At 38.5% G+C, this 25,985-nt stretch overlaps 1 protein-coding gene across 1 annotated transcript in view; it reads left to right on the top strand.

Annotated features, from left to right (window-relative positions):
- LOC101428028 (RNA helicase Mov10l1-like) overlaps positions 1-25,985 on the top strand; it is an 82,223-nt gene that overhangs the window by 46,925 nt on the left and 9,313 nt on the right. The window contains exons 14-17 of the mRNA XM_058291138.2: positions 1,324-1,423; positions 14,876-15,040; positions 17,359-17,532; positions 22,310-22,459. Of these exons, the coding sequence (XP_058147121.2) occupies positions 1,324-1,423; positions 14,876-15,040; positions 17,359-17,532; positions 22,310-22,459 (589 nt within the window). The remainder of the gene's footprint in view (positions 1-1,323; positions 1,424-14,875; positions 15,041-17,358; positions 17,533-22,309; positions 22,460-25,985) is intronic.

Below are 25,985 nucleotides of genomic sequence, written 5' to 3'. Positions count from 1 at the left end.
GGTGATTACTATCTGCCCTGTAATATGAACTAAATCTTGTAGGTCTCTACTCTTCTGCCATCTTGCCCCTTCTCCCTGTGCATGCTTTCTGAGATAGGAACCAACACCCAGTACAATTTAAAATGAGCTGGAAAACAACAAGAATGAATTTCCACTTCCTGAGCACTGCGTGTGCTGGGACTTGAAGTTGCTTTGAACCCTCTGAGAAACCTATCACAATAGTTGCCTTTCTTTTTGTATTTAAAGAACTGAGGTTCTTTCTAGTATAGGGAGTCGGAGGGGAAATAAAGTCACTGGTGAAGAGCTCAGACTCTGCTGTCTGATAGATCTGGGATTCAGCCAAGCTCTTGTCACTTCTTAGCTTTGTGACATGGGTGATTTATTTATCTGCTCCAATTTATGTTTCCTGATATGTTAGAATATATTTCTGATACCTACTTTATGTGATCATAATGTGTGGGGATTAAATGAGAATGCATGAATAATGCTTATCACAGTGCCTGATACATACTAAATGTTCAAAAATATGAATTATTATTGTATCACATTTTCAAGTCCATCGATTTCACCACACCTCAATTTCTACATTTGTGAAGATGAGAGCATACCTTGTACCTGATTCAAAGACTTAAGATAAAACAAAAACCATAATATTGGTAACATTTTTGAACCCTTGCTATGTGTCAGACTCTGTTAAAGTACTTCATATTTAATAACTCATTTCATTCTCACCCATACCTTCTAAAGGAGGACATAATATTTGTATACCCATAGTACAGGTTAACAAACTGAAGATCAAAGAGGTTAATCTTGCCTAGGGACACCTAGCCAGTAGGTGGGGAAAGCCAGGATTCAAACCCATTTGACTTCAGCACCAGTATACCTAATCAGCAGGAGTCATATATAGAGGGTAATGAATGCAAGATATAAAATATGAACCTTCTAGCACTGTGATTGCATACAGTAAGCATTCAATAATTGGTTCATTTTCACCCCTTCTTGCTTGGTTCTACTGAATGAACACTTATATGTCCCTGACAATCGGCCCAGTATTGTTTTGAGCATTTTAATGATATCTGTCATTTAAAACTCATAATAGCCCAATCAAAGTGGTTATTATTATGCACCAAGGTCACACTAAAAGTTCATGGTATTAAATAGTATTCTCTGTTACCTCTGTTATGATCCTACATTAGTGAGCACTCATTCTATTTGGAAAAATTCAAAATGGGTGACCAGTGTATAAAATGTCATTTATTGCCTAAGATATTTTGACTATTAATGCTTTCCTCAATATTAAAATATAAAAATATTTGATTCTAGAACTGGACATTTTACACACGTATTTGTGGATGAAGCAGGACAAGCACGTGAGCCAGAATGCCTAATTCCTCTGGGATATATTTCAGATACCAATGGCCAGGTAAGGCTTGTTTGTATTTTAATTTTTTTTTGTTTGTTCATTTTTGGTTCTATTATTGGTTTTTTCTTTCAGTTTTAAAAAAATTACAGTATTATTTCCCTACTCAAAATTCACCTCTCTTCCATATACAACTCTGACATTTGCAGAATGCGTTTGAAAGATGCCTATAGTCATAAAACTGCCACCTCAGTTAAGATATACGACTGTTCCATCATTTCCCAAAATTCCCTCTCGCTGTCTGTTAATACTCAATCTCTCCTCCCACCCCCAGCCCTTGACAACCACTGATCTGTTCTATGTCACTATAATTTGGCCTTTTACAGAATACCATAAGAATAAGGTAATGTAGTATATAGCATTTTGAGTCTGGCTTTCATCCATGTTTTTGTGTGAATAAATGTTCATCCTTTTTACTGCTGCATAGAACTCCAGTTTTGCCACAGTTACTCTGTTCACCAATTAAAAGATATTTGGATTGTTTTCAGTTGGGGCCAATCACAAAGTCACTATAATTTCTCATGTACTATTTCTTTTCTTTTCTTTTTTTACTTGTCTTCTTTTTTTAAAGATACATAAATCACAAAAAAAGTTACATTAAAAATTAAGAGGTTCTCATACACCCCACACACCACCCCCCCAACTCCTCCCACATCAACAACCGCTTTCATCATTGTGGCACGTTCATTGTATTTGGTGAATACATTTTGTAGCACTCCTGCCCCGCATGGATTATAGTTTCCATTGTAGTGTACACTCTCCCCAGTCCATTCAGTGGGTTATGGTAGGATATGTAATGACCCAGCATCTGTCCCTGCAATATCATTTAAGACAACTCCAAGTCCCCAAAATGCTTGTACATCACAAATCTTCTTCCCTCTCCCTGCCTTCAGCAACTCGCATGGGCACTGTCTCCACATCAATGACACAATTTCTTCCATTTCTAGAGTCACAGTAGTTCTATAGTAGAATAGCAGTAAGTCCACTCTAATCCATATTTTATTCCTCAATCCTGTGGACCCTGGGATGGTGATGCCCACTCCACTTCTGTATTGATAGGAGGCTTAGACCCACATGGTTGATGGGTGTGAATCTCCTGCTTGGAGTTGTAGGCACTCTCGATTCCCTGGTGTGGTGGTTGACCATCTTCACCTCCCTGTTAGATGACCTGGATAATTCCAACGAACTGGAGAGTAGGAGTTACAACTCTGCTGAGGCTCAGGGCCCAGCTGGCACATGGGCAGTCCATAGATTCAAGTCTCTTGTGTATGCACCAACCCCAGGACCAACCACAGGTTCAGTAAAAGTGACAGAAGTGGCATGTGTAGAAAGGTCTCATCTGAGTTCAACTCCATCACACTCAGGAGCACAGATTCCAAAGTAGGGCCCAATGACAAGACACTGAACTCCAGAACCATGTGACATGGCTGTAGAACCTGTGTGTCTCTGTAGCCCTCAGTAACACCAGTACCTGGCTGTCTCTGGAATCCTGTTAAGACGTGCATAAGCACAACCCCTCTGATGACCCCTGACTCATTTTTAAGTCTCTTAGCCATGTAAACTCATTTGTCTTTACCATTTCCCCCTTTTATTCATGATCTTTTTATAGTTGCATCACCAGCTGGTGATTTGTAGTAATCCCTCAGTGCCAGGGAAGCTCATCCCCAGGAGTCATGTCCCACGCTGGGGGAAAGGTAATGCATTTACATGGTAAATTTTGCTTAGAGAGTGGCCACTTTTGTGCAACATGGAGGCTCTCAGGAGGTAACTCTTTGGCACCCTGCAGCTCTAGGCCTAGCTGAAATTTCAGGCACATAGGCTCATAAGTATAGTCATCACTATGAAGGACCCATCATTGGGCCATCCTTCTTCACTGGTCTTTGACCTTGCACTTGGGGGATTGTTGTTCTTCCATTGGGAAATGTGACAGAGCTCCCCGGGATAGGAACACAACACTCCCTCAACTGTCATTTGTAACTCTGCCTACTATGACAATACACAACGATTATCCAAACATTTTTATATACTTTATATACATGCCCTGGAGAACTCCCTCCCAACCATGTGTCCCCCATCAATAACATCCCACACCAGTGCTCCTTCCTTGCCATTGTTGAACCCCTCGGTGATCCATAACTTCCTCAAAAATGAAGCCTGATATATTGTCAAATTCAATTAGTAGGAAAATGAAATAGTAATTATAGGATTAAAGATTAGTAATAGAATGCTTGTGTACAGATTTTTGTGTGAACATAAGTTTTCCTTTTATTTGTGCATAAACTTAGTACAATTGCTGGATTGTATTTTAATATGTTTTTTATTGAAGTATATCATTCAAAAATGAAGATACATAAATAATAAATGTATAGTAAAAATTTTGAACTTTACAAAATAACATGCATAACAACATACAGGGGTACCATATGTCACCCTTCTACCAACACCTCGCTTTTTTGTGAAACATTTGTTGCAAACTATGCAAGAGCATTGTCAAAATATTACTATTAACTATAGTCCATATCTTATATTTGGTGTATTTTCCCCCCAACCCACCCTATTATTATTTTTTAATATAATTTTATTATAGAAATTGTGAACGTACAGCACAGTCATGGAAATGTGTAGATTTCCCATACAATACCCCTCCACCAACACACTACGTTGTTGTGGAACATTTATTACAAATTATGAGTTAATGTCATCAGACTATTACCACTAACTTTGGTCTATAGTGTACATATGGTATAATTTTTCCATATCCCCTCATTATTAGCACAGTACATCTTTGGCATTGATGCAAGAATATTATAGTATTGCTGTCGACCCCAGTCTAGAGGTGACATTAATTTATATTTTTCCCATGCCTCTCCATATTCCTACCACCTTGCAATAGTGATGCACATTTGTTCTATTTCATAGAAGGGTATTCATGTTATTCAGTCCTCAGATCACTTTCCAGGTTTCCTTCAACCAACATTTACATCCCTAGACTACTGTCTTCAGCCCCAGTCCATTTATAAACCAGCTGTGCTAGTTCTACTCAGTATAATGTGTCATCATCAACACTATCCATTCCCACACAGTTACAGTCAAGTTAGTTAGGAGTTCTGCAAACATGAAGCATCAGTAGTCCTTCTCAGTCCTCCTCTTATCTCCAAATAACCTATACTGTAGGTGTTAATTTCATGCATTTATACTTTGTATTTAGTTGATATTAGTGAGACCATGCAGTATTTGTCCTTTTGTGTCTGGCTTATTTTCCTTAGCAAAATGTCTTCATCATTCATCCACATTATCATGTGTCCCAATTTAATTTCTTCTTACAGCAGCATAGTATTCTGTGTATGTATATACCACATTTTGTTTATGCATTCATTGGTTGGCAGACACTTGGGTTGTTTCCATCTTTTGGCAATGGTGAATAATGCCGCTATGAACAATGGTGTGCAAATGTCTGTTCTTACCACAGTTTTCAGTTCTTCTACATAAATTCCTAGTAGCAGATTGCTGGGTCATATGGCAATTTTGTATTTAGCTTCCTGAGGAACCACCAAATGTCTTCCACAGAGGCTACACCATTTTACATTCCCACCAACAGTGAAGGCATATTCCTATTTCCCCCACATCTTCATCAGTCCTTACTGTTTTCTGTTTGTTTTTTTTTAATAATGACCATTCTCTGCATTGTGAGATAATATCTCATTGTCCATTTCCCTAATAGCTAGTGTTATTGAATATTTTTTTCATATGCTTTTTGGCCCTTTGTATTTCCTCTTTGGAGAAATGTCTAAGTCTTTTGCCCATTTTTTAAAATATGTTTTTATTAGAGAAGTTGTGAACTTACAATCATGCACATGTGTGGAATTCCCATACAACATCCCTTCACCAACACACCACACAGTTTTCAAACATTTGTTGCAGATTATGAGATAATATCATCAGACTGATAACACTAACTATGGTCCACAGCATACATTTGGCATATTTTTTTCATACCCCCCATTGTTAACAGTACATTTTTGGCTTTGATGCAAGAACATTATAGTATTGCTGTTAACTGTAGTCCACAGGTTACATTATTTGTATTTTTGCCATGCTTCTCCACATTCCCACCACCTTGCCATAGTGATATATATCCAACTAGTTCACAGAAGGACATTCTTTAATTTGTATTATTAACCACAATCCTCATTCACCTCTGAGTTCACTATATTATTCATCTTTAGATTATTCTCTAGCTTTCTTTCCATTGTCATATACATCCCTAGACTACCCTTTTCAGCCACAATCCCATTTATAAACCAGTTGCTACTCACTGTAATGTGTTACTATCAACTTATCCACACTTTTACAGTCAAGTTAAGTGAAACTTCTATGTACATTAAGCATCAATACTAATTCATAGCCCCCTATTATCTCATAATAATCTATATTGTAGGTTTTAACTCCATGCTTTGAATTCTTTGTATTTAGTTTATATTAGTGAGACCATGCAATATTTGTCCTTTTGCATCTGGCTTATTTCACTTAGCATAATGTCTTCATGATTCATCCATGTTATCATTTGTGTCCCAATTTCATTTGTTCTTACTGTACCATAGTATTCCATCATATCTGTATACCACATTTTGTTTATTCGTTCACCAGTTGATGGACACTTGGGTTGTTACCATCTTTTGGCAAATGTGACTAAAGCCTCTATGAATATCATTGTGCAAATGTCTGTTCACATCACAGTTTTCAGTTCTTCTGGATATATTCCTAGTAGAGAAATTGCTGGATCATATGGCAGTTCTATTTTAGGTTCCTGAGGAACCACTAAACTGTCTTTCACAAGAGCTGCACCATTTCACAATCCCACCAACAGTAAAGGAGTGTTCCTATTTCCCCACCTCCTCTCCAGCACTTAATATTTTCTGTTCTTTTAATAATGGTCATTCTATTCAGTGTGTTGATATCTCATTGTTGTTTTGATTTGCATTTCCCTAATAGCTAACATTATTGAACATTTTTTCATGTGCTTTTTGGCTCTTTCTATTTTCTGTTTGGAGAAGTATTTAGTTTTTAATTGGATTGCTTGCTCTTTTTTTGTTGAGGTTTCAAAATTGGATTTCTTGCTCTTTTTCTGTTGAGTTGTATGATCTCTTTATATAAAATGGAAATCAAACCTGTATTGGATATATGGTTTCCATATATTTTCTCCCATTGAATGGGCTGTTTCTTCACCTTCTTCGCAAAGTCCTTTGAGTCACAAAAGTGTTTAAGTTTGAGCAGGTCCCATTTATTCATATTTTCTTTCATTGCTCATACTTTCTGTGTAAGGTTTAAAACTACCACATACCACCAATTCTTGAAGATGTTTCTCCACATTTTCCTCTAGGAGCTTTATGGTTCTAGCTTTCATATTTAGGTCTTTGATCCATTTGGTGTTAATTTTGGTGTAAGGTATGAGGGAGGGGTCCTTTTCCTTCTTTTAGCTATGGTTCTGTTTCGGAACCATCAATTCAATTCCATTGGACTATGTACTATCTTTATGCCCGTACCATGCTGTTAATACTATATATACTCTTGTCTTGTTTCTTTTAGGCAACATAATTATTTTGGAACTCATCCATGGTGTTCTGTTTTCAACAGTTCATTTCTTTTTGTTGTTGTGATAGTGTTCCATTTGGATATACCATGATTTGTTTTATCATTCACATATTTATGGACATTTAACTTGTTTTTCCCTATTACAAATGAATGTGCTATCAGCATTCATGCACAAGTCTTTATATAGATGTGGAGTTTCTTGTATCTTAGAAGATGAATACCTAGAACACATGAGAGTTATGTGCTTAATATTTTAAGAAACTGCTAAATAGTTTTCTAGGTTCTCATATATTCCTACTAGAAGTATATATGAGAGTTCCAGTTTTTCATCATCCATGCCAACACTTGATAGGGTCAGAATTTTTCGTTTTAGCCATTGTGAAAGGTGTGAACTTATATCTCATTATAGCTGCATTTGCATTTCAATAACAGCTGTCTATGTTGAACATCTTTCCATTTGCTCATATGCCATCTGTAAGGGTCTATTAAAATGTTTTGTCAATTTTTTAGTAGATTGTTTTTTTCTTATTATTTAGTTTTAAGAAATATTTTTATTCTGGATCAAAAAGAACTATGCCATGTATATGACTTGGAAATATTTTTCCCAGTAAATGGCTTGTCTTTTCATTCTCTTACTGATGTCTTCTGAAGAGCACAAGTTAATTTTGCTGATGACCAGTTTGGTTATTTTCCCTTTCTGTATCATGCCTTTGATGTATCTACAAAATCATCACGTATCCCAAGGTCAGAAAGAGTTTTTTTCTCTGTTTTCCTCTAGAATTTGTATAGTTTTAAGTTTTATATTCAGGACTCTGATCTATTTTGAGTTAACTTTTGTATGTGGCATGGAATGTGGATTAAAGTTAATTTTTTTTGCATATGGATGTCCACTTTTTCTAGCACCAGTTGCTGAAAGTACTTCTTTCTCTGGGGAATCACCTATACGCCTTTGTCAAGAATCCGTTGACTATATGTGTGTGTATCTGTTTCTGAACACTCTTTTGTCTCATTGATCTTTATGTAAACACCATTTTTTTTTATTACTCTAGTTTTAACATAACATCTTGAAAACAGGTGGTGTTAGTCCTCCACTTTGTTCTTCTTTTTCAAAGTTGTTTGGGATATTCTAAGACCTTCGAATTCCCATATCAATTTCTGAATCAATTTTTCAATTTCTACCAAGAAAACCTGTGAAGGTTTTGATTGGGTAATTGATATCTTAACAGTATTCAGTCTTCAGATCCCCACCACATCATTTTTATAAATTTTATTTTTTTGAAGATATATACATCACAAAAAAAACTGTTACACCAGAAAATATAAGAGGTTCCTGTATACCCCTCACTCCCCCACCCCACTCCGCCCACACCAACAACCTCCCTCATCATTGCGGCACCCTCATCGCACTCAGTGAACACATTTTGGGGCACCGCTGCACTACACAGATAATAGTTTACCCTGTAGTTCGCACTCTCCCCCAGTACATTCAGTGGGTTATGGCAGGATATATAAAGTCCAGCATCTGACCCTGCAATATCATTAAGGCAATTCAAAATCCCAAAAATGCCCCCACATCACATCTCTTCTACCCTTTCCATGCCCTCAGCAACTACTGTGGCCACTTTCTCCACCTTGATGCTAAAATTTCTTCTATTACTCGTCACAAAAATTTTATAGTAGGAATATCAGTAAGTCCACTCTAGTCCATATTTTACTCCTCCATTCTGTGGACCCTGGGATGGCAATGTCCCCTCTACCTCTCGATCAAGCGGGAGCTTAGATTCCACATGGATAATGGATGCAATTCCTTTGCTTACAGTTGTAGGCCCTCTTGATTCCCTGGTGTGGTGGTTGACCATCTTCACCTCCCTGTTAGCTGACCTGGGTAACACCAACGAACCAGAGAGTAGGAGTTGCCACTCTGCTGAGGCTCAGGGCCCAGCTGGCACATGGGCAGTCCAGAGATTCAAGTCTCCTGAGTATGGACCATCCCTAGCACCAACCACAGGTTCAGTAAAAGTGACAGAAGAACCATGTGTAGAAAAGTCACATCTGAATCCAGCTCTGTCACACTCAGAAGTACAGATTCCCAAGTAGGGCCCTCTGACATGGCACAGAGCTCAAAATCCATCTGCCATGATTATATACGCTGTGGATCTCCATAGCCTTTAGGAGAACCAGTACCTAGAGTTGTATCTATTTCGGCCTTTTCTGGGGTCATGCTGAGGTGTGCATAAGCACAACCCCTCTGATGACCTCCTGACTCTTTTTGGGAGACCCTTAGCCATATCAACGTATTTGTCTTTGCCATTTCCCCCTTTTATTCAAGATCCAAGAGCCATTTTTAACACTTGATCGAACATGTAGGCTGAGATATTCTGCTGGTCTGAGTTGACCTTTTATTCGAGGTCTCTTTCTAGTTGCTTCTCCAGTTAGTGATTGGTAGTAATCCCTCGGCGCTAGGAAGACTTATCCCCAGGAGTCATGTCCCACGTTGGGTGGAAGGTAATGCATTTACACACTGAGCTTGGCTTAGAGAGTGGCCACATTTGAGCAACATGGAGGCTCTCAGGAGGTAACTGTTAGGCACCCTACAGCTTTAGACCTAGTTCATTTTCTGGGCACACAGGCTCCTAAGCATATTCATCAGTATCAAGGGCTCATTACTGGACCATCCTTCCTTGTTGATCTTTGCTTTTGCACTTGGGGGATTGTTGCTGTTCCATTGGGGAATGTGACAGAGCTCCCCTGGGTGGGAACTCAGCACTCCCTCAGTTGACATTTATAACTGTAACTACTATAAAAATATCCAACATACATCCTAACATATTTATGTTCCCTGTATACTTGCCCTGGAGAACTCCCCACCCATGTGTTCTTCATCAATAACACCCCACACCAGCCTTCCTCCCCTGCCATAGCTGAACCTCTCTGTGGTCCAAAACTTCTTCAACAATGAATCCTAATATATTGCCAAATTCAATTAATAGGAAATTGAAATACAGTAATGGGTTTAAAGTTTAGAAATAGAATATATAGTAATTTAGAAATACTAAAATAAAGTAAAAATAAATTGGTGTATTAATAAAATGAAAAATATTATAAAGCTTTGTTTCTAACGTTTTGCCTTTCATCACTGTAATAGGTGTTGTCCTGTATGTACAGTGGCAAGACATTTTCATTTCTTCTTCAGTGTCTACATCCTTTTTTTTCCCTAATTTTTAATTTTTTCTTCAAAAAAGTTTTAGATCACACTAATTCACATATACAGTATAGGGGACTCCCAGATATCCAACATGAAACCTTTTCCTCTTTCCCCAGCAATGAACTCTTTACATGTTCATGTTATATTTGCTACACCTGATGTACAAATTTTCAAACATAGCTATCAAACATGGTTCCATTTTGGTTTACATTATTGTTTATATTTTAGACTGTACAAATTTCTAAATTTTTTGTTTCCTTATGTTTTACATTATAGTTTACATTTTAGCTTATAGACTTTTATACACTTTAGATGTAAGTTGACATGTCCATCACTGCATGATCTTGTGGAGCACTTCCATTGCCCCCCAGTTGTCCTGCTTCCATCCATGCTATACCTCTCTCCCCCTCCCCTCAGGGCACACCATGACACTCAGTCGTCACTACTTGAGGAACCAGATTTACAGATACTGCAACAATGCAGAGGGCTTGACATACTAGCCTGCCCTAACTAATTGGGTGCCAGCAATCCCCTCAAGAGACACAATTCCCTCTCTTTGGGAACATCGGGTCTCCCCAGGATGTGGGTACACCTTCACACTCATTGTATGGGTCTCCACCCAATAATATAACACACTCTCACAAAATGATCACTCACATACTCCCTAGAAGTGTGCCCCTGTACCAGATGCCCCCCCCTTATTAAACATGTGATCCTTCCTTATTATATTTTCTAAAGAGTTTTCTCAACAGTATAGTTTGAACCATATACCTGACATTCTCCCATATTCAATGGTTCCCCCCAGCTCTTCCCCCAACTCTGTGGGTCATCTGACCCATCCTCCCAACCCTAGTCCCCTCAAGCCCACAAAGCCCCACTCAAAGTTATCCCTATGCCCCCATCTTATTCCTTTCTTTACAAATACTTAACCTCCAGCTTGTCATAGACTTCATCAGGAGGTAACTCTTAGGTATCCTATGATACTAGCCTAGGTTTAAATTTCAAAAGTAAAGGTTCATAAGTACAGTCATCAATATCAAAGTCCCATCAGTGGACCATCCTCCTTCACTAGTCATTGCCCCTGTCCTCAGGATTCTTGCTGTTTCATCAGAGAATGTGGCAGAGAGCCCCAGGATGGGGATTCAATTTTTTTCGGTTATTGTGTGACTCTCCACTCACCGTGACAATGCCCCCTGAACATTTGAACACATTTATATGCCTTATATGTATGCCCAGGTGAACCTTCTTCCATGTATCCCCCATCACTGTCACCCCACACCAATGATCCTCCCCTGTCATAGTTGTAACCCTTCTGTGATCCAAAACTTCTTCAAAAATGAAACTAAGAAAATAACCAAATACAATTAATAATAAAATAAAATAATGATAGTTTCAAAAATAAATATTAAAAATTTAAAAATTTTGGGATAAAAAATAATGAAAAAATATTTTTTAAAATTTTGACATTATGTCTTTTATCACTGTAAGATCTGTTGTCTTGTATGTGCAGTGGCATTTTCTTCCGTTTTTATTCCCCATGTTTTAATTTTTTCATTTTGTCTTCAAAGGAGTTTTAGGTTACAGAAAAGTCACATACAGAATATATGGGATTCCCATATACCCAACATCCTCGCCCTTTTCCCCTTTCCCCTATTAATAGCATTTTATATGGATGGTACATTTGTTAAAATTGATGTACAAATATGGAAACATAGCTCCTAACCATCGTCCATGGTTTATATTATGGTTTACATTTTGGATCATACACTTTTGTAAATTTTGATGAAATTTAGCATAGTCTATCCATCAATGCAAGATCATGTAGAACACTTCCATTGCCCCCAAAATGCCCCATGTTCCATCTATTCTATTCCTCCCTCCCCTTCACCTGAGGGTCCACAGCAACCACCAGGCTTCACTCCTTGAAGAATAAGATTCATAGTTACTTTCAGCAACACTGAGTGCTTGACATACTGGCCTGTGCTCTCCTCTTAGGACTGCCTACGCTCTTGAGAGGCTCCTGCCCCTCTATTTGAGAACATAGCAGGACTCCCCAGGATGGGAGTCCTACACGTCTATATACTAGAAGTTATAATTATTTTATGTCCTTTTCTGCGAAATGTTTCATCTGTGTTATTTCTCTGTTTTCAATTAATTTTCCACCTTTATGGGTGATAGATTCTTGCTTCTTTGCATGTTTGATAATTTTTGTTGATGTCAGAGATCATTAATTTACCATGTTCAATGGTAAACATTTTTATGTTTTTAAAAAATATTCTCATACTTTGTTCTAAGATATAGTAAAGTTTCTTACAGCTGGATCCTTTCAAGACCTGGCTTTTAGTTTTATCAGGTAGCATCAAAGAAACTATACCAGGGCAAATTTTTCCTACCCTTAGGCAATACCTTTTTACTAGTCTACCTGATACTTCCTGAATTTTAAGTTTCATTGTTGCTGGTGGGAATATAAACTACTACTGGTTCTTTGTACATGTTGGGGATTGCATACTCTGCTCCTTTCATGTGGTTCTTTCCCTAACCTCAGGTAGTTTCCTCATACTCAGACCAGTACTTAGCTGAAGACATGGAGTTGAGTCCTCTGTAGATTTGCTCTCTCTTCTGTGGAAATCCACTCTATAAACTCTAGCTGCCTTGGCCTTCCAGAACTCCCAGATTCATGTCTTCAACTCTGTGACATTAACCTAAAAACGAATGGAAAATATGTATGTGTATATGTATGTATATGTACATATATATATATATATATTTGGCAGAAGTACATATACCACTATATAACCCATGGGTCAAAGGCAAAAAGAAAATCACAATTGAAATAAATAATTTATTTTAAGTTAGTGTTAAAGGAAGTACTACATATTGAAATTTGTAGAATTAAGGTAAAGCCATGGTTAGGGAGAATTTATAGCCTTAAGGATCCTTTAGTAAGAAGGAAAACTTAAAATCTATGGCCTAAGCATTATCTAAAGAAGTTCAAAATAGTTCAACATGGGCAAAAGAATGTCTAAGCAAGGAAGTAATAAGAATGAGAGTCTAATTTAATGAAGGAAAACACAGTGCTACAACAGAAATGAACAATAAAGCTAGAAGTTTATTGAGAGGACTAATAATCTATTATTTATTTATTTATTTAATTCCCCTCCCCTCCCCCGGTTGTCTGTTTTCTGTGTCTTTTTGCTGCGTCTTGTTTCTTTGTCCGCTTCTGTTGTTGTCAGCGGCACAGGAAGTGTGGGCGGCGCCATTCCTGGGCAGGCCGCTCCCTCCTTCGCACTGGGCGGCTCTCCTTATGGGTGCATTCCTTGCGCGTGGGGCTCCCCTATGCGGGGGACACCCCTGTGTGGCACGGCACTCCTTGCGTGCATCAGCACTGCGCATGGGCCAGCTCCACACGGGTCAAGGAGGCCCGGGGCTTGAACCGCGGACCTCCCATGTGGTAGACGGACGCCCTAACCACTGGGCCAAAGTCTGTTTCCCTAATAATCTATTTATAATCTAATTATCTTCTACAGTTTAGCATATCCATATTTTATGATCCAGCAAAACCACTCCTAGGTCTATCTCAACAGAAATGTATTCCTGAGTGGTCTGACCACTATTTATAGTAGCATTATCTGTGATAGTCAAAACTTGAAAATAACTCATATATCTGCAGTGAAATAAAACTAAATTGAAGCATATTCATACAGCAGAACACTATACAGTACCGGAAACAAATTATAACATGATGCCACAAGATAGATGAACCTCATCAACATATTGAGATGAAGCCAACTCAAAAGAATACATACTGTTTTATCCATTTATATAAAGTTAAGAAACAGTTTTAATAAACTTAAGCTAAAGAAGGAAAGATTTTGGTTGCTGTTGTGGAGAAGGTGGCTGATTATTGGGATATGGCATTGGGATTGTTTCTGGGGTACTGGGAATGTTTTCATTTCTTGACCTAGGTGATAGTTACATGAATGTTTGCCTTGTAATAATTCATTGAGCTATACATTTCTGTGTTGTGCACTTTTCTGTATGAATGTAACTCAATAAAAAGATTTGGAAGAAAAGAAAGAAGAAAAAGAATTAAGGGAAAAGTAAAGTTAAGTAAACATAAAAATGTGTACCTTGGACAAAGGGACGGAGATGAGAGAGTCAGGATGATATTGATTATCCCAGAGGTCGAGTCACTTGATGAGACATAAAGTCTGTAGTGAATTTATTTATGGGGTGTTGAGCATAGTCTGGCATGTAGGAGACACTCAGTAAATGTCAGGGAAATGACAATAGGGAAAACATGCACCTTTAGAGCCAGGCCTAGGTTCAAGTCCTGCCTGGGCCATGTATGAGCTAATAATCTCAGTCATGACCATCTAAATCTCAGTTTCTTTATCTGTATTTTAGAGCTGGTAGGACCTACCCTTTTGGAATGTCATGAAATTTTATGCAATAAATTATGCATAACCATGATAACACTTTGCCTTTCCATTGAACGTAACTCAAGCTTCTGTGGTAAAGAAAGCTACATTTCTGTTTATGCCTTCTCTATGGTAACTTAATATTTTATTTATGTTCACATAAAATCTGAGATTTTTTAGAGTAAAAATGTCTAGGTATTAATTGTTTTTTTATTTGTGTGTGTGTGTGTGCCATAGATTGTGCTTGCTGGAGATCCCATGCAGCTTGGACCAGTCGTTAAATCCAAACTTGCTAAGGCTTATGGACTGAATGTGTCCCTGTTGGAAAGACTGATGTCTCGACCAGCTTATCAAAGAGATGAAAAGGCTTTTGGTGATTCTGGTGCATACAATCCTTTGTTAGTAAGTTAACATACTCACCTTTTTTTTGTTCAACTTAAGAGTAAGTGAAATTGTATTACAACAAATAATAACCACACAGATGTAAATGGATGGTCCTTGACTCATAAATTAACAATTCTTTGGCACCTTATAACAGTGCAGTATGTTTTACATCTAATTATTTCTTTGTCCACACAAAGTCACACTTAATAGTGCAAGTTTTTGGTAGTGCCAAGAAGGGAGAGAGTGTATGATTTCTAGCCACCAATTAGAAAACGCTCTTTCAATTCCTCTCACCCCTTTCCACTTTAAGGAACCCAAATACTCTTACTTGAGAAAAACTCATTCAGAAGTGTGACTGCAGAAAGTCTATGGGGAATACCAACTCTTACTCCTTTACACTCATTGTTGTAGCAGTTAGAGAGGTTCAATCATTTGCATATAGAAAGGCCAGGACTCAGAAATGATTTTCAGAAGGAAAAATGGTTTATTGACAGCCAGCCGGACTCGGGAGCTTTCTGTTTCAAACCCGAGTCTCGAACAAGACTTTCAAGTTCCTTTTATACAGGGTGGGGAGTCAAATGGTGCTTTTATCAAAGAAAACTACTTTCTACGTTAGTTAAGTCTTTGCTTGAGTACCAGATAGGTTTTGAATTAACATGTTGGTTTTGAATTAACATATCGCCCACATCTCAGGTGAGCTTGAATTAGCATCTTGCCCACATTCCGTCTGGATGCAACTTTGAATACACATTTAGTCTTACATCCTTTCTAAACATTCGAAGCCCATATCACTTAACAGATTTCTAGAGACTAGGCACACTTGGATACAGAATTAGATGATTTTGAATTTATGCACAGGCTATGTTATATTTCCCATTCGCAGCCAAGTCCAAGTTCCCTTACGTTTTGGCATCACTACCATCAGAGTTTTCCTGGACTGACAGGTATGTATATAGAGTTTGCATGGCTAAATGGCCTCCCGGGACTGGAGTCATTGCCATGGTCACCAGGGGCAGGACTGCAGCCTCTTACCGTCCCACACCCACAAGTCACAGACAGCTTAGGTTATCTCTTAAGAGACAAAGAGCCTCCCACCCATAGTCCACATCATCACCACTGACTGGACTTACTCTTTTGTCACAAAGACACTGAACTTTGAGATATTTTCCTGTGGATGGCAGAGTTCCAACTAGGTAGATATTCGAAAAAGAATGGTAGGCTGTCTTACTCTGTTAACATAGTAAAAATTGAAAATAACTTATTTAGCTAGACCTAAAAAAAGTAAACAGCTAAAGAAAGAAGCTAGCACAATGTTTCTTTTCATAGTTGCATCAGAATTGAATTATCTGAGGTGCTTATTAACATGCAGATTCCTCAGTTAGCAAGAGATCTCAGTCAGAATCTGGGCAATGGGCTTTGGAATCTGCATTTTTCAGAAGCTCCTCTGAACACTAATGATTGAGAATCCTGAATTGGTAACATCAATCCTTAGTACTGGCCGAGTACCATTAACCTTTAAATTGGTATAGTACAAAATTACTTTGCTCTGAACCAGTATTGCTATACTGCTCTTTGACATACTGGTGATGTTCTCATCCTCATCATTATTGATGCCCTCAATACAATCACAACCAGATCCTTGCAAGGTTGGCTGTGGATGGAAATCTCTCACAACCACCATTTACAGACCATGCTCTAGGCTATCATCATCTCCATAACCATCCTGGCTTTAGTAATCCTGAATTGCTTACTTCTCTGCAGCAGAACTGAGAGGAGGCTTAAATTGGGCCTTATTTCAAGGCTTTGGGGTAAAAAGCCAATCAATCAAGAGAATAGCGTGCTGCAGGACATGTAACTGACATATAAAATATTTATCCTCCATCTTCTTTCAGCCTTGGTCCTTGTAAAGCTTGCCTTGCTTTCTGGTTGCATGTGGCAGAGCCAGCTTCCCCCTCCTAACAATAACCTTGACTTCCCCCAGCTGTGTGTAGACATTCTGAAGTCCAGATCTAAGAGAGGGCCAAAGAGAGTCTTTGTAAATATTTGCCTCTCTTTATTTCTGCAAGTCAAATTTCTATTACAGATAGACTGTACATTCAAATAAGTTATTTGAGGAGTTTAGTGTAGTGGCAAGAGCTCTCCCAAAACAACATTTTCATTTTGAAATGAGGACAACATGCAAGTGCTCACAGAAGAAGGGAATTTGCACAGTGAGGGTGGAACTTGATCTGGCTCTTGGCATTTTTTATGAAGAAACTTCGTTCCTTTGACAAACCTGTGGATTGTATATTGTATATAGATCACCCTATCAAATTGTTATATTTTTCTCCTCCTAGGTTACAAAGCTTGTGAAGAACTACAGATCCCACTCGACTTTGCTTGCATTGCCATCTAAACTCTTTTATAATAAAGAACTCGAAGTGTGTGCAGACCCTAAAATAGTGAACTCTTTGCTCGGTTGGGAGAAATTGCCTAAGAAAGGTTTTCCTCTCATTTTTCATGGAGTGAGGGTATGTTTTGTTTTTTTTTTTTGTCAAGTAAGATGAGAATATTAGGAAATGAGTCAATTCAGGCCACTAGCTACAGAATAAGAAAATTGACCATACTATTTTATTTAAATAGATTATAGTTTATGTGGTGTGTGTGTGTGTGTGTGCGAGTGTAGTGTGAGTTGGTTATTTATTTAATGAGTGCCTGCTACGTGGCAGATACTGTGCTACTCCATGGGAATGAGAAAAATAAAAAAGGGTCTTTTACCTTCCAGGATATTTTCAACTTTTAGGGAGGCTTAGGTAAACCAATTAAATAAATTAATATATTTCTCAGATTAAATAAATTTTTATATATATATATGGTTTAGAAAATGACCCGGTATATAGTAGCCACTCAAATATTATCTATACTTAGATGCTTGTATCAGAAAGATTTCCTGGTGATGAACAATAGAAACAGCCTATTTAAACTGTGCTATAAAGGAATCTATCAGAAGAATATTGAAGAACTACAAAATTGACTAGAAGGCTGAGAAATAGGCAGAATTGATGGAAGTTGGGTAACAGGACACCCACCACCACTATCAAATATTTTCTCACCTCTGCCCATCTCAGGGTGTTCAGTGGGAGTGACTGACCCCCTGAACTTCTTGCTTTCACCAAGTTGTCTGCCCCCCCGCCCCAGTTGTCTGTTCTTTGTATCCATTTGCTGCGTGTTCTTTTTTTTTGTCCACTTCTGTTGTCAGCAGCATGGGAATCTGTGTTTCTTTTTTTGTTACGTCATCTTGCTGCGTCAACTCTCCGTGTGTGCGGCACCATTCCTGGGCAGGCTGCACTTTCTTTCACGCTGGGTGGCTCTCCTTATGTGGCGCACTCCTTGTGCATGGGGCTCCCCTATGTGGGGGACACCCCTGCATGGCATGGCAGTTCTTGCACGCATCAGCACTGCGCATGGGCCAGCTCCACACAGGTCAAGGAGGCCCGGGGTTTGAACTGCGGACCTCCCATATGGTAGACAGAAGCCCTATCCACTGGGTCAAGTCCGCTTCCCAATGGTATTACTTTTTTGATGTCTTTTTTGTAATTTTAATTGCTAATGCATAAAAATACAATTGACTTTTGTATATTAATGTTGCTGAAAGAATTTCTTAATTCTAATTGATTATCCGTGGATTTTTTAGTATTTTCTAATACAAGATCATGCCATCTACAAATAGGAATAGTTTTATTTTTCTTTTCCAGTCTGTATGCCTTTTATTTCCTTTTCTTGCCCAATTGCACTGGCTAGAACTTCCAATAAAATGTTCAATAGAAGCAGTAAGTATAGACATCCTTGTCTTGTTCCTAATCTTAGGGGGAAAGAATTCAGTCTTTCACTATTGAGTAAAATATAATAATAGCTGTGGGATTTTGATAGATAACATTATCAAGTTGTGGAAGTTCCCTGCTGTGCCTAGTTTGCTGAGTGTACTTTTAAGACATGCTTTTTCTGAATCTGTCCATATGATCATGTGGTTTTCATTTATTCTATAAATAGAGTAGATTATATTGGATGGATTTGGCTTTTGTAAATCAACATTACATTCCTGGGATAAATCCCACTTGGTCACGATGGATGAACCTTTTTAAATGTTCCTGGATTCCATTTTCTAGTACTTTATTGAAGATGTGTGTGTTTATATTCATAAGGGATATTATGTGCCATAGTATTTTCTGCACTGTGATTTCTTTTTTTTTTTTCGTAGCAGAGTAATACTGGCTTCATAGAATGAGTTAGGACGTGCTCTATTCTTTTTGTAAGAACTTGTCAAGGATTGACATTAATTATTATTCAAATGTTTGTCAAATTCACCATTCAAGCCGTGTGGACCTGAGCATTTCTTTGTTTTGTTTTGTTTTGTTTTTTAGATTTATTTTTATTTATTTAATTCCCCTCCCCTCCCCCGGTTGTCTGTTTTCTGTGTCTTTTTGCTGCGTCTTGTTTCTTTGTCCGCTTCCGTTGTCGTCAGCGGCACAGGAAGTGTGGGCGGCGCCATTCCTCGGCAGGCTGCTCCCTCCTTCGCGCTGGGCGGCTCTCCTTATGGGCGCACTCCTTGCGCGTGGGGCTCCCCTACGCGGGGGACACCCCTGTGTGGCACGGCACTCCATGCGCGCATCAGCACTGCGCATGGGCCAGCTCCACACGGGTCAAAGGGGCCCGGGGCTTGAACCGCGGACCTCCCATGTGGTAGACGGACGCCCTAACCACTGGGCCAAAGTCCATTTCCCCCTGAGCATTTCTTTGTGGGAAGTTTTTTTTTTTAACAAATCAATTTTTGTTACCCCCCCCCATGGCTTTTTTGCTTGCCCTCTGCTCTCTGTGTCCATTTGCTGTGCATTCTTCTGTATCTTTATTTTTTTAATTATAATTATTATTTTTATTCCCTCCCCCTTGCGGCTTTCTTGCTGTCAGCTGTGTGTCCTTTTGCTGCTCTCTTCTGTGTTTTTGCTTGTCTCCCTGTTTTGTTGCGTCACTTTGCTGAGTTGGCTCTCAGCAGCGCTTGTGGACCGGCGGCACTCCACACACTTGTGGGCTGGGCGGCACTCCACAGCGTTTGTGGGCCGGCGACACTCCATGGCACCTGGTCTGGCAGCTCGCTGCAGCATGCGGGGAATCCTGCCTTCACAAGGAGACCCTGGGACGTGAACCCAAGTCCTCTGATATGGTAGACGGGAGCCCAGCTGATTGAGCCACAGCCACTTCCCTAGCAAATAAATTTTATTCATACATATTAATAAAGCAGAAATCTATCCAGAGTGTACAATCAGTGGTATTTGGTATAATCATATAGTTGAGCATTCATCACCTCAGTGATTTTTAGACAATTTTCACTATTCCATTAATAGTAATAAACAAGCAAACAAAAAAAAACCATACATCAACTCTCAGTCTCTTTGTACTTCCCCTGCTGTACATAGCCACTATTCTGTTTCTGTCTCTTTAGTTTATTTTTATTTATATTTTGTAAAAAGTATTATATATGCAGTATCACCCATATTTGTATTTTACATGAGATTTCACTATGTTATACAGTCCCATGTTATATTTTTAGCTTTTCTTTAGTAATATATATGACTTTAGACTTACTCTTTCAACTACTATCATACCCATACTCTGCTAGTTATCAACACTATAATGTGCTTTCACCATTTCTATTCATTTCCAAAGATTTATAAGCAATTAGTTTTACTAATTCAATCTCTTTATTGTTATAATTCCATTCTGGTTTTCTATTTTGTCTTGACCTGGTTTTTTTGTTGTTGTTGTTTTGGTGTTTTTAGGAGGTACCGGGGATTGAACCTCATACATGTGAAGCAGTTGCTCAGTCACTGAGCTACACCCACTCCCCTTGAACCAGTTTTTGTATTTTGTGTCTTTCTCTAGACATCTGTCCATTCCATTTGTTATCTAATATTGTGGCTACAGCTTTTATAGTATTCCCTTATCATCCTTTTACTTTCTGTATGGTCAGTAGTAATATCCATTCTTTCATTGTTGATTATAGTAATTTGAGTCTTCTCTATCTTTACTTGGCCAGTCTAGTTAAAGGTTTTTGATTTTGTTGATCTAGTCAAAGAACCAAATTTGGTTCATTAATTTTCTTTATTGATTTTCTTTTCTCCGTTCCATTCAGTTTTGCTCAAGTCTTTATTATTTCCCTTGTTTTTGCTTTCTTTGAGTTTATTTCACTCTGTCTTCTGTTTTCTTAAGGTGAAGTGCTGTATGGGATAAATTGTTTTTCTCTTGCTACTTTCAAGATTTTCTATTTTCCTTTGTCTTTTGACATTTTGACAATGATGTTTCTGGGTGAGGCTCTCTCTTTATCCTGTTTGGAAACATCGAACTCCTAGTGTATTTAGAGTGCTGCTTTTCATCAAGTCTGGATTTTTATTTCATCCAATCTGAGATTCTCTGTTGTAATGACATCTTCAGCACACTCTATAATTATTTAATCTTATTCTTTAATCTTACTTTGTTCTTAATAATTTATTGTTCTTCCCACATTGGCTTTCTTCTTGATTTTCATAGTTTTATGAGTTGCTATTAAATGATTTTCCCCATCAGTTGAGAAGCTCTACTGTAATTTTCCATTACATTAATAATTCAGGGAAGGTTTTTTCAAGATGAAAAATACAGCATGTTTTCTTTTCTGATCACACTGATTTGGGAGATTACATGGTATAGTTGTTGACAAGGGGATGGCTGATAGAGCAAATTACTTGTGGTGGAGAGAAGGGATCATTGAGTCAATTTGCAGGGATAAGTTTGGCCTTTGAGAGGGTCTTCATTGCTGCCTAAATGTACTGATAGAGAGTGATACCTGCCTACCTCCTCAGTGCCATCATTTCTAATCTTGCTTTTCTTTCTGAGATTTTTAGCCCCATTAGCCTTCTTTTACTTTTCTTAACATGCCATGATCTTTCCCATATTTGAATCCCTATTTAACTTTCAGAGTTAGCTCAAGTCTCCCTTTCATAAAGGAATCCTTCCCTCACCTCCCCGCTACTTCCACTCTGATGTTGTCATTTATCCAAATTATGTATTCTTGTTATTAACAAGAATTAATAATATAGTAATTGTTATTTCTTATGCACTTTATGCCTATCTTCCCTGCTGTGACGTGAGATCCCTAAGAGTAAGGCTCTTTTCTTATTTATTGCTGTATTCCTTACACCTAAACCAGTTACTATAGACAGGCCCTTAATAAACAGTTATTAAGTAATTTATCCTCTTGTTTCCCGTCTCCTTTCACAGAGTAGTGAAATGCGTGAAGGAAAAAGCACATCATGGTTCAATCCAGCAGAAGCTGTTCAAGTCATGCGTTATTGCTGCCTTCTTACCAAGTGTGTCACAAGAGAATTGTCAGTGAATAATATTGGTGTGATCACCCCCTACCGGAAGCAGGTATGTAGCTGCTTTACGGGGACCCTCATTTTATGGTGTCATCACAAACTTGCTTCTTTGGTCACTCATAGAGTGCTGTGGTTGGTAGTAATAAGGTAATTTTAAATGAAAAAAAATCTGTTTTTCAAAAGGGGTCTACAAATAACTATTGTTATTTTGGATGGGAAAAATCTTCACTTGAGAAGCTGTTTCATTTTATTATAGGACAAGAATATTCCCTGAACCCCAGGTTCTAAGAACAAGTACATGTTACTGTGCCATGAATTATGCTAAGCCTTCAAAGACATTGTGTTATTTTCCTATATATAGGGTTCTCTATGGGTTAGGTACTTAGTTCTCATATTTATAAAGATGAGATTACAAAGGCTCAAAAAATGAAAGTAATTTGCTAAGCATCATAATAGCTTGTTAGTGTTGAAACCAGAATTCAAAGTCAGAGTCCTGTCTCTTATACATTATATTTTAGGACCATGTGCCACACTACTTTGCCAGATTAATGAATACAAAAATATTTGCTCTTTCCCATGTAAGCTATAGAATAATTATCCAGTATTATTTCTTCACATGCACCAGTATAGGCTCTGAGAAACTGAGTTTACACATATTCAAGACCATCACTTATTTGGGTCTTTGTTGGAAATACCGAAGGGTATTGGGAACGAAAGAAAGGAAAGGGAGAGGGAAACAAAGAGAGAAAGTAAGAGAGAGAGAGCTGGGATCAGGGGGTCTGCTGTTGTAGCAGTTGAGAGAGGTTCAATTATTTACATATAGAAAGGATTCAGGAATGATTTTGAGAAGGAAAAATGGTTTATTGATGGCCTGCTGGACTCGGGAGCTTTCTGTTTCAAACCCGAGCCCCAAACAAGAATTTTGAGTTCCTTTTATGCTAAATCGTTCTTTGTTTCAGTGCTCAATAGGTTAGAAATAGCATATATATCTTCCACATCCTAGGTAAGCTTTTAGCATGGACTTCATACATTCTAGATAAGCCTTTAGCACATTTGGTTTGCATTGATAAACTGTTTCCTGGGACTGGAGTCGTTGCCATGGTTACCAAGGGCAGGGCTACAGCCTCTCACCATCCCACACCCACAAGTCAGGACAGACAGCCTAGGTTAAGGTTATCTCTGAAGAGACAAAGAGCCTCCCACCCATAGCCCACATCACTGCGAGTAGAGACTCCTCAGACAAATTTATTTTCTACAAGTGGCATTATATATACTCAAGCTATCATGAGCACGAGCAGTGTAGCTACACATTAACAATACTCGTAAATTAAATAACTTGGAGTACAAAGATTTAGTATTCCTTTCAAACTGCAAAGTGTGTTTCCTCATATTTCTCCCTGCCCTGGACAACTTTGTCCTGTTGACCCTAAAGGCTTAATTGCTGCATTCCTATGTTAAAAGCGTAGCCATGGAAATAGCATGTCTCCCTTTATGAGACCACTATGCCTCAGTTTCCAACAGGTCTTAACTCTCATTATTTGTTAAATTAATTTTCTATATTTAGTATTTCTGAAATTGCCCAATCCATCCATCTCCCTTGCTTCTCTTACTCCTTTTTTTTTTTGTAGATCATAATCATTATTAAAAATTCCTTTTAGTTGAAACTAACTCATGGTAGAAAATTTTTCTTACATACTGTAGTAAATAAGCAGAAAACCAAAAACCCACTTCATATTTGGTTTAAGCAACCATTGACTTATCTCTCATTGTACTGAAGATATGACAGTTATAGATAATGTGCAGATTGAGAAGCCTGAAGTGTTATTCATCTAGGTCAGAAGGTTCCCTAGAAGACTGGTCTAGTGGCCTACTGCAAAGCAGTGTTACCCTGGTGAATGTGCCACTGCCTAGAGCAGTGACTGTCAGCCTGAGGTGATTCCACTCCCTCAGGTAACATTTCTAAGTTGGGAGGGTCCTTTAGGTTGCCCATACATACATAACTAAGGATTACTTTTGGCATTTAACGAGCAGCATGAGGACACTAAACATCCTAAAATGCGTGGGTCAGTACTGCATGAGGACACTAAACATCCTAAAATGCGTGGGTCAGTACTGCATAATGAATACTTGACCTGCTGAAAATGCCATTTCCACTTCCCTGGAGGAACTCAAGTATGGTTTTCATTTAAAGAGTAGGACCTCATTCTGGTTGGCATTTTGACCTGATTGTACTGGTGGCATTTACTCAACTAGATTCAAAAAGGTTCAAGTCTACAGATGGGAGTCATGCTTTTCTACTTTCTCATAAGAACTGTCACTAGCAGGTGGACCAGGAAAGAGAAGGGGTGAGCTAAGGATGGACGTATGTAAAAGCAACAGGTTCCATGAGTCCATATGTTCATCTCATGTAGAAACTGAGTGACATTCATGATGGGCAGTAGGTGTCTCCGCTGGGGTGCTAGGGGGAGGGTGGCAGTTGTAACTCATCTTCCTAATGCTTCTCTGATTAGGAGTCCATGCCCAGACCATCCCCCTGTTGTGTGATACTGTATGTTGTTGTCTTTGGTCGGGCAAGAGACTGAGCTCACTCCCCTCAGAGATTAGAGGTCTCTGCAGTGACACACTACACATGGACCTTGTATTTTATTATCAGAGGCCTGCCTCCTTCCCTTTACTTTTCAAAACCTTGGAAGAAACCTTGCAGTTGGACACTTCCAATGTGTCGTTGCATGAAAGTGTGTGGAAAGAATAGCCAGGCTCTAGATTTCACCCTTAAATCGATTCTTTTGCACTTATCAAGTAATGTTTCTGGGAATTTATCTTTCTACTTCCTTCCCAGACCACCCACATGGGCTTCAGACCTTCCTTTATGTTACTTTAGAACCCACATTTTAATTGACAGATGAGTTCTTTGCATCTTCCCAATAGACTAAGGCTTAAAAGGTCTGATCCTGTGCCTGTTACCAACACCTAGCTCAGAGTAGCATACAATAAATATTTGCAGAATGAATGAGCAATTGAGAAGGAAGTAATTTTTAGAGTTGGATTTTAGAAGGACCAGATTAAGGAATATAGGTAGACTCTAGAAGAAAGATGGAAAATACAGTTTGAAAAATGGTTATTCATTAAAAATAATAGCAGATATTTGTCATGTGCCAGATAATGGACTATGCCCCTGGGTCTATATAAACAAGCAACACAGAGACCACCTTCAGGGAACTCACAATCAATGGTACTGAGGAGAAACTACCTTTAGGGAGACTTAGAACCCAATAGCACATTGACCAGGAGAATCAGGGAAGACTGCTTGGAATTGGTGATATGGGAATGAAAATTTGAAAGAGGAGTGAGAATTCTCAGGCCCAAAGGGCAGCCCTGGAGAGGCACAGCCTCATGAAACCTGTAGTGGAACTTAGATGGGGCTGGAGAGTCACAGTAGGAGATAATTGCAGTGGCTACCTTGTACTAAATAAATACCAGATACACTGCTAGCTGCTGGGTTTCATTTTGGAAGATTTGCGTTCAGAGTTGCCTTTTCTAAAGATGCCTTCCTATGGGAAGAATTTTTGAATACACGT

Source organism: Dasypus novemcinctus, chromosome X (genome assembly GCF_030445035.2).
Source record: "Dasypus novemcinctus isolate mDasNov1 chromosome X, mDasNov1.1.hap2, whole genome shotgun sequence".
In the NCBI taxonomy this organism is placed as follows: domain Eukaryota; kingdom Metazoa; phylum Chordata; class Mammalia; order Cingulata; family Dasypodidae; genus Dasypus; species Dasypus novemcinctus.
Note: the sequence above shows the minus strand (reverse complement) of the source record. Positions and strands in the feature narration are given on the sequence as shown.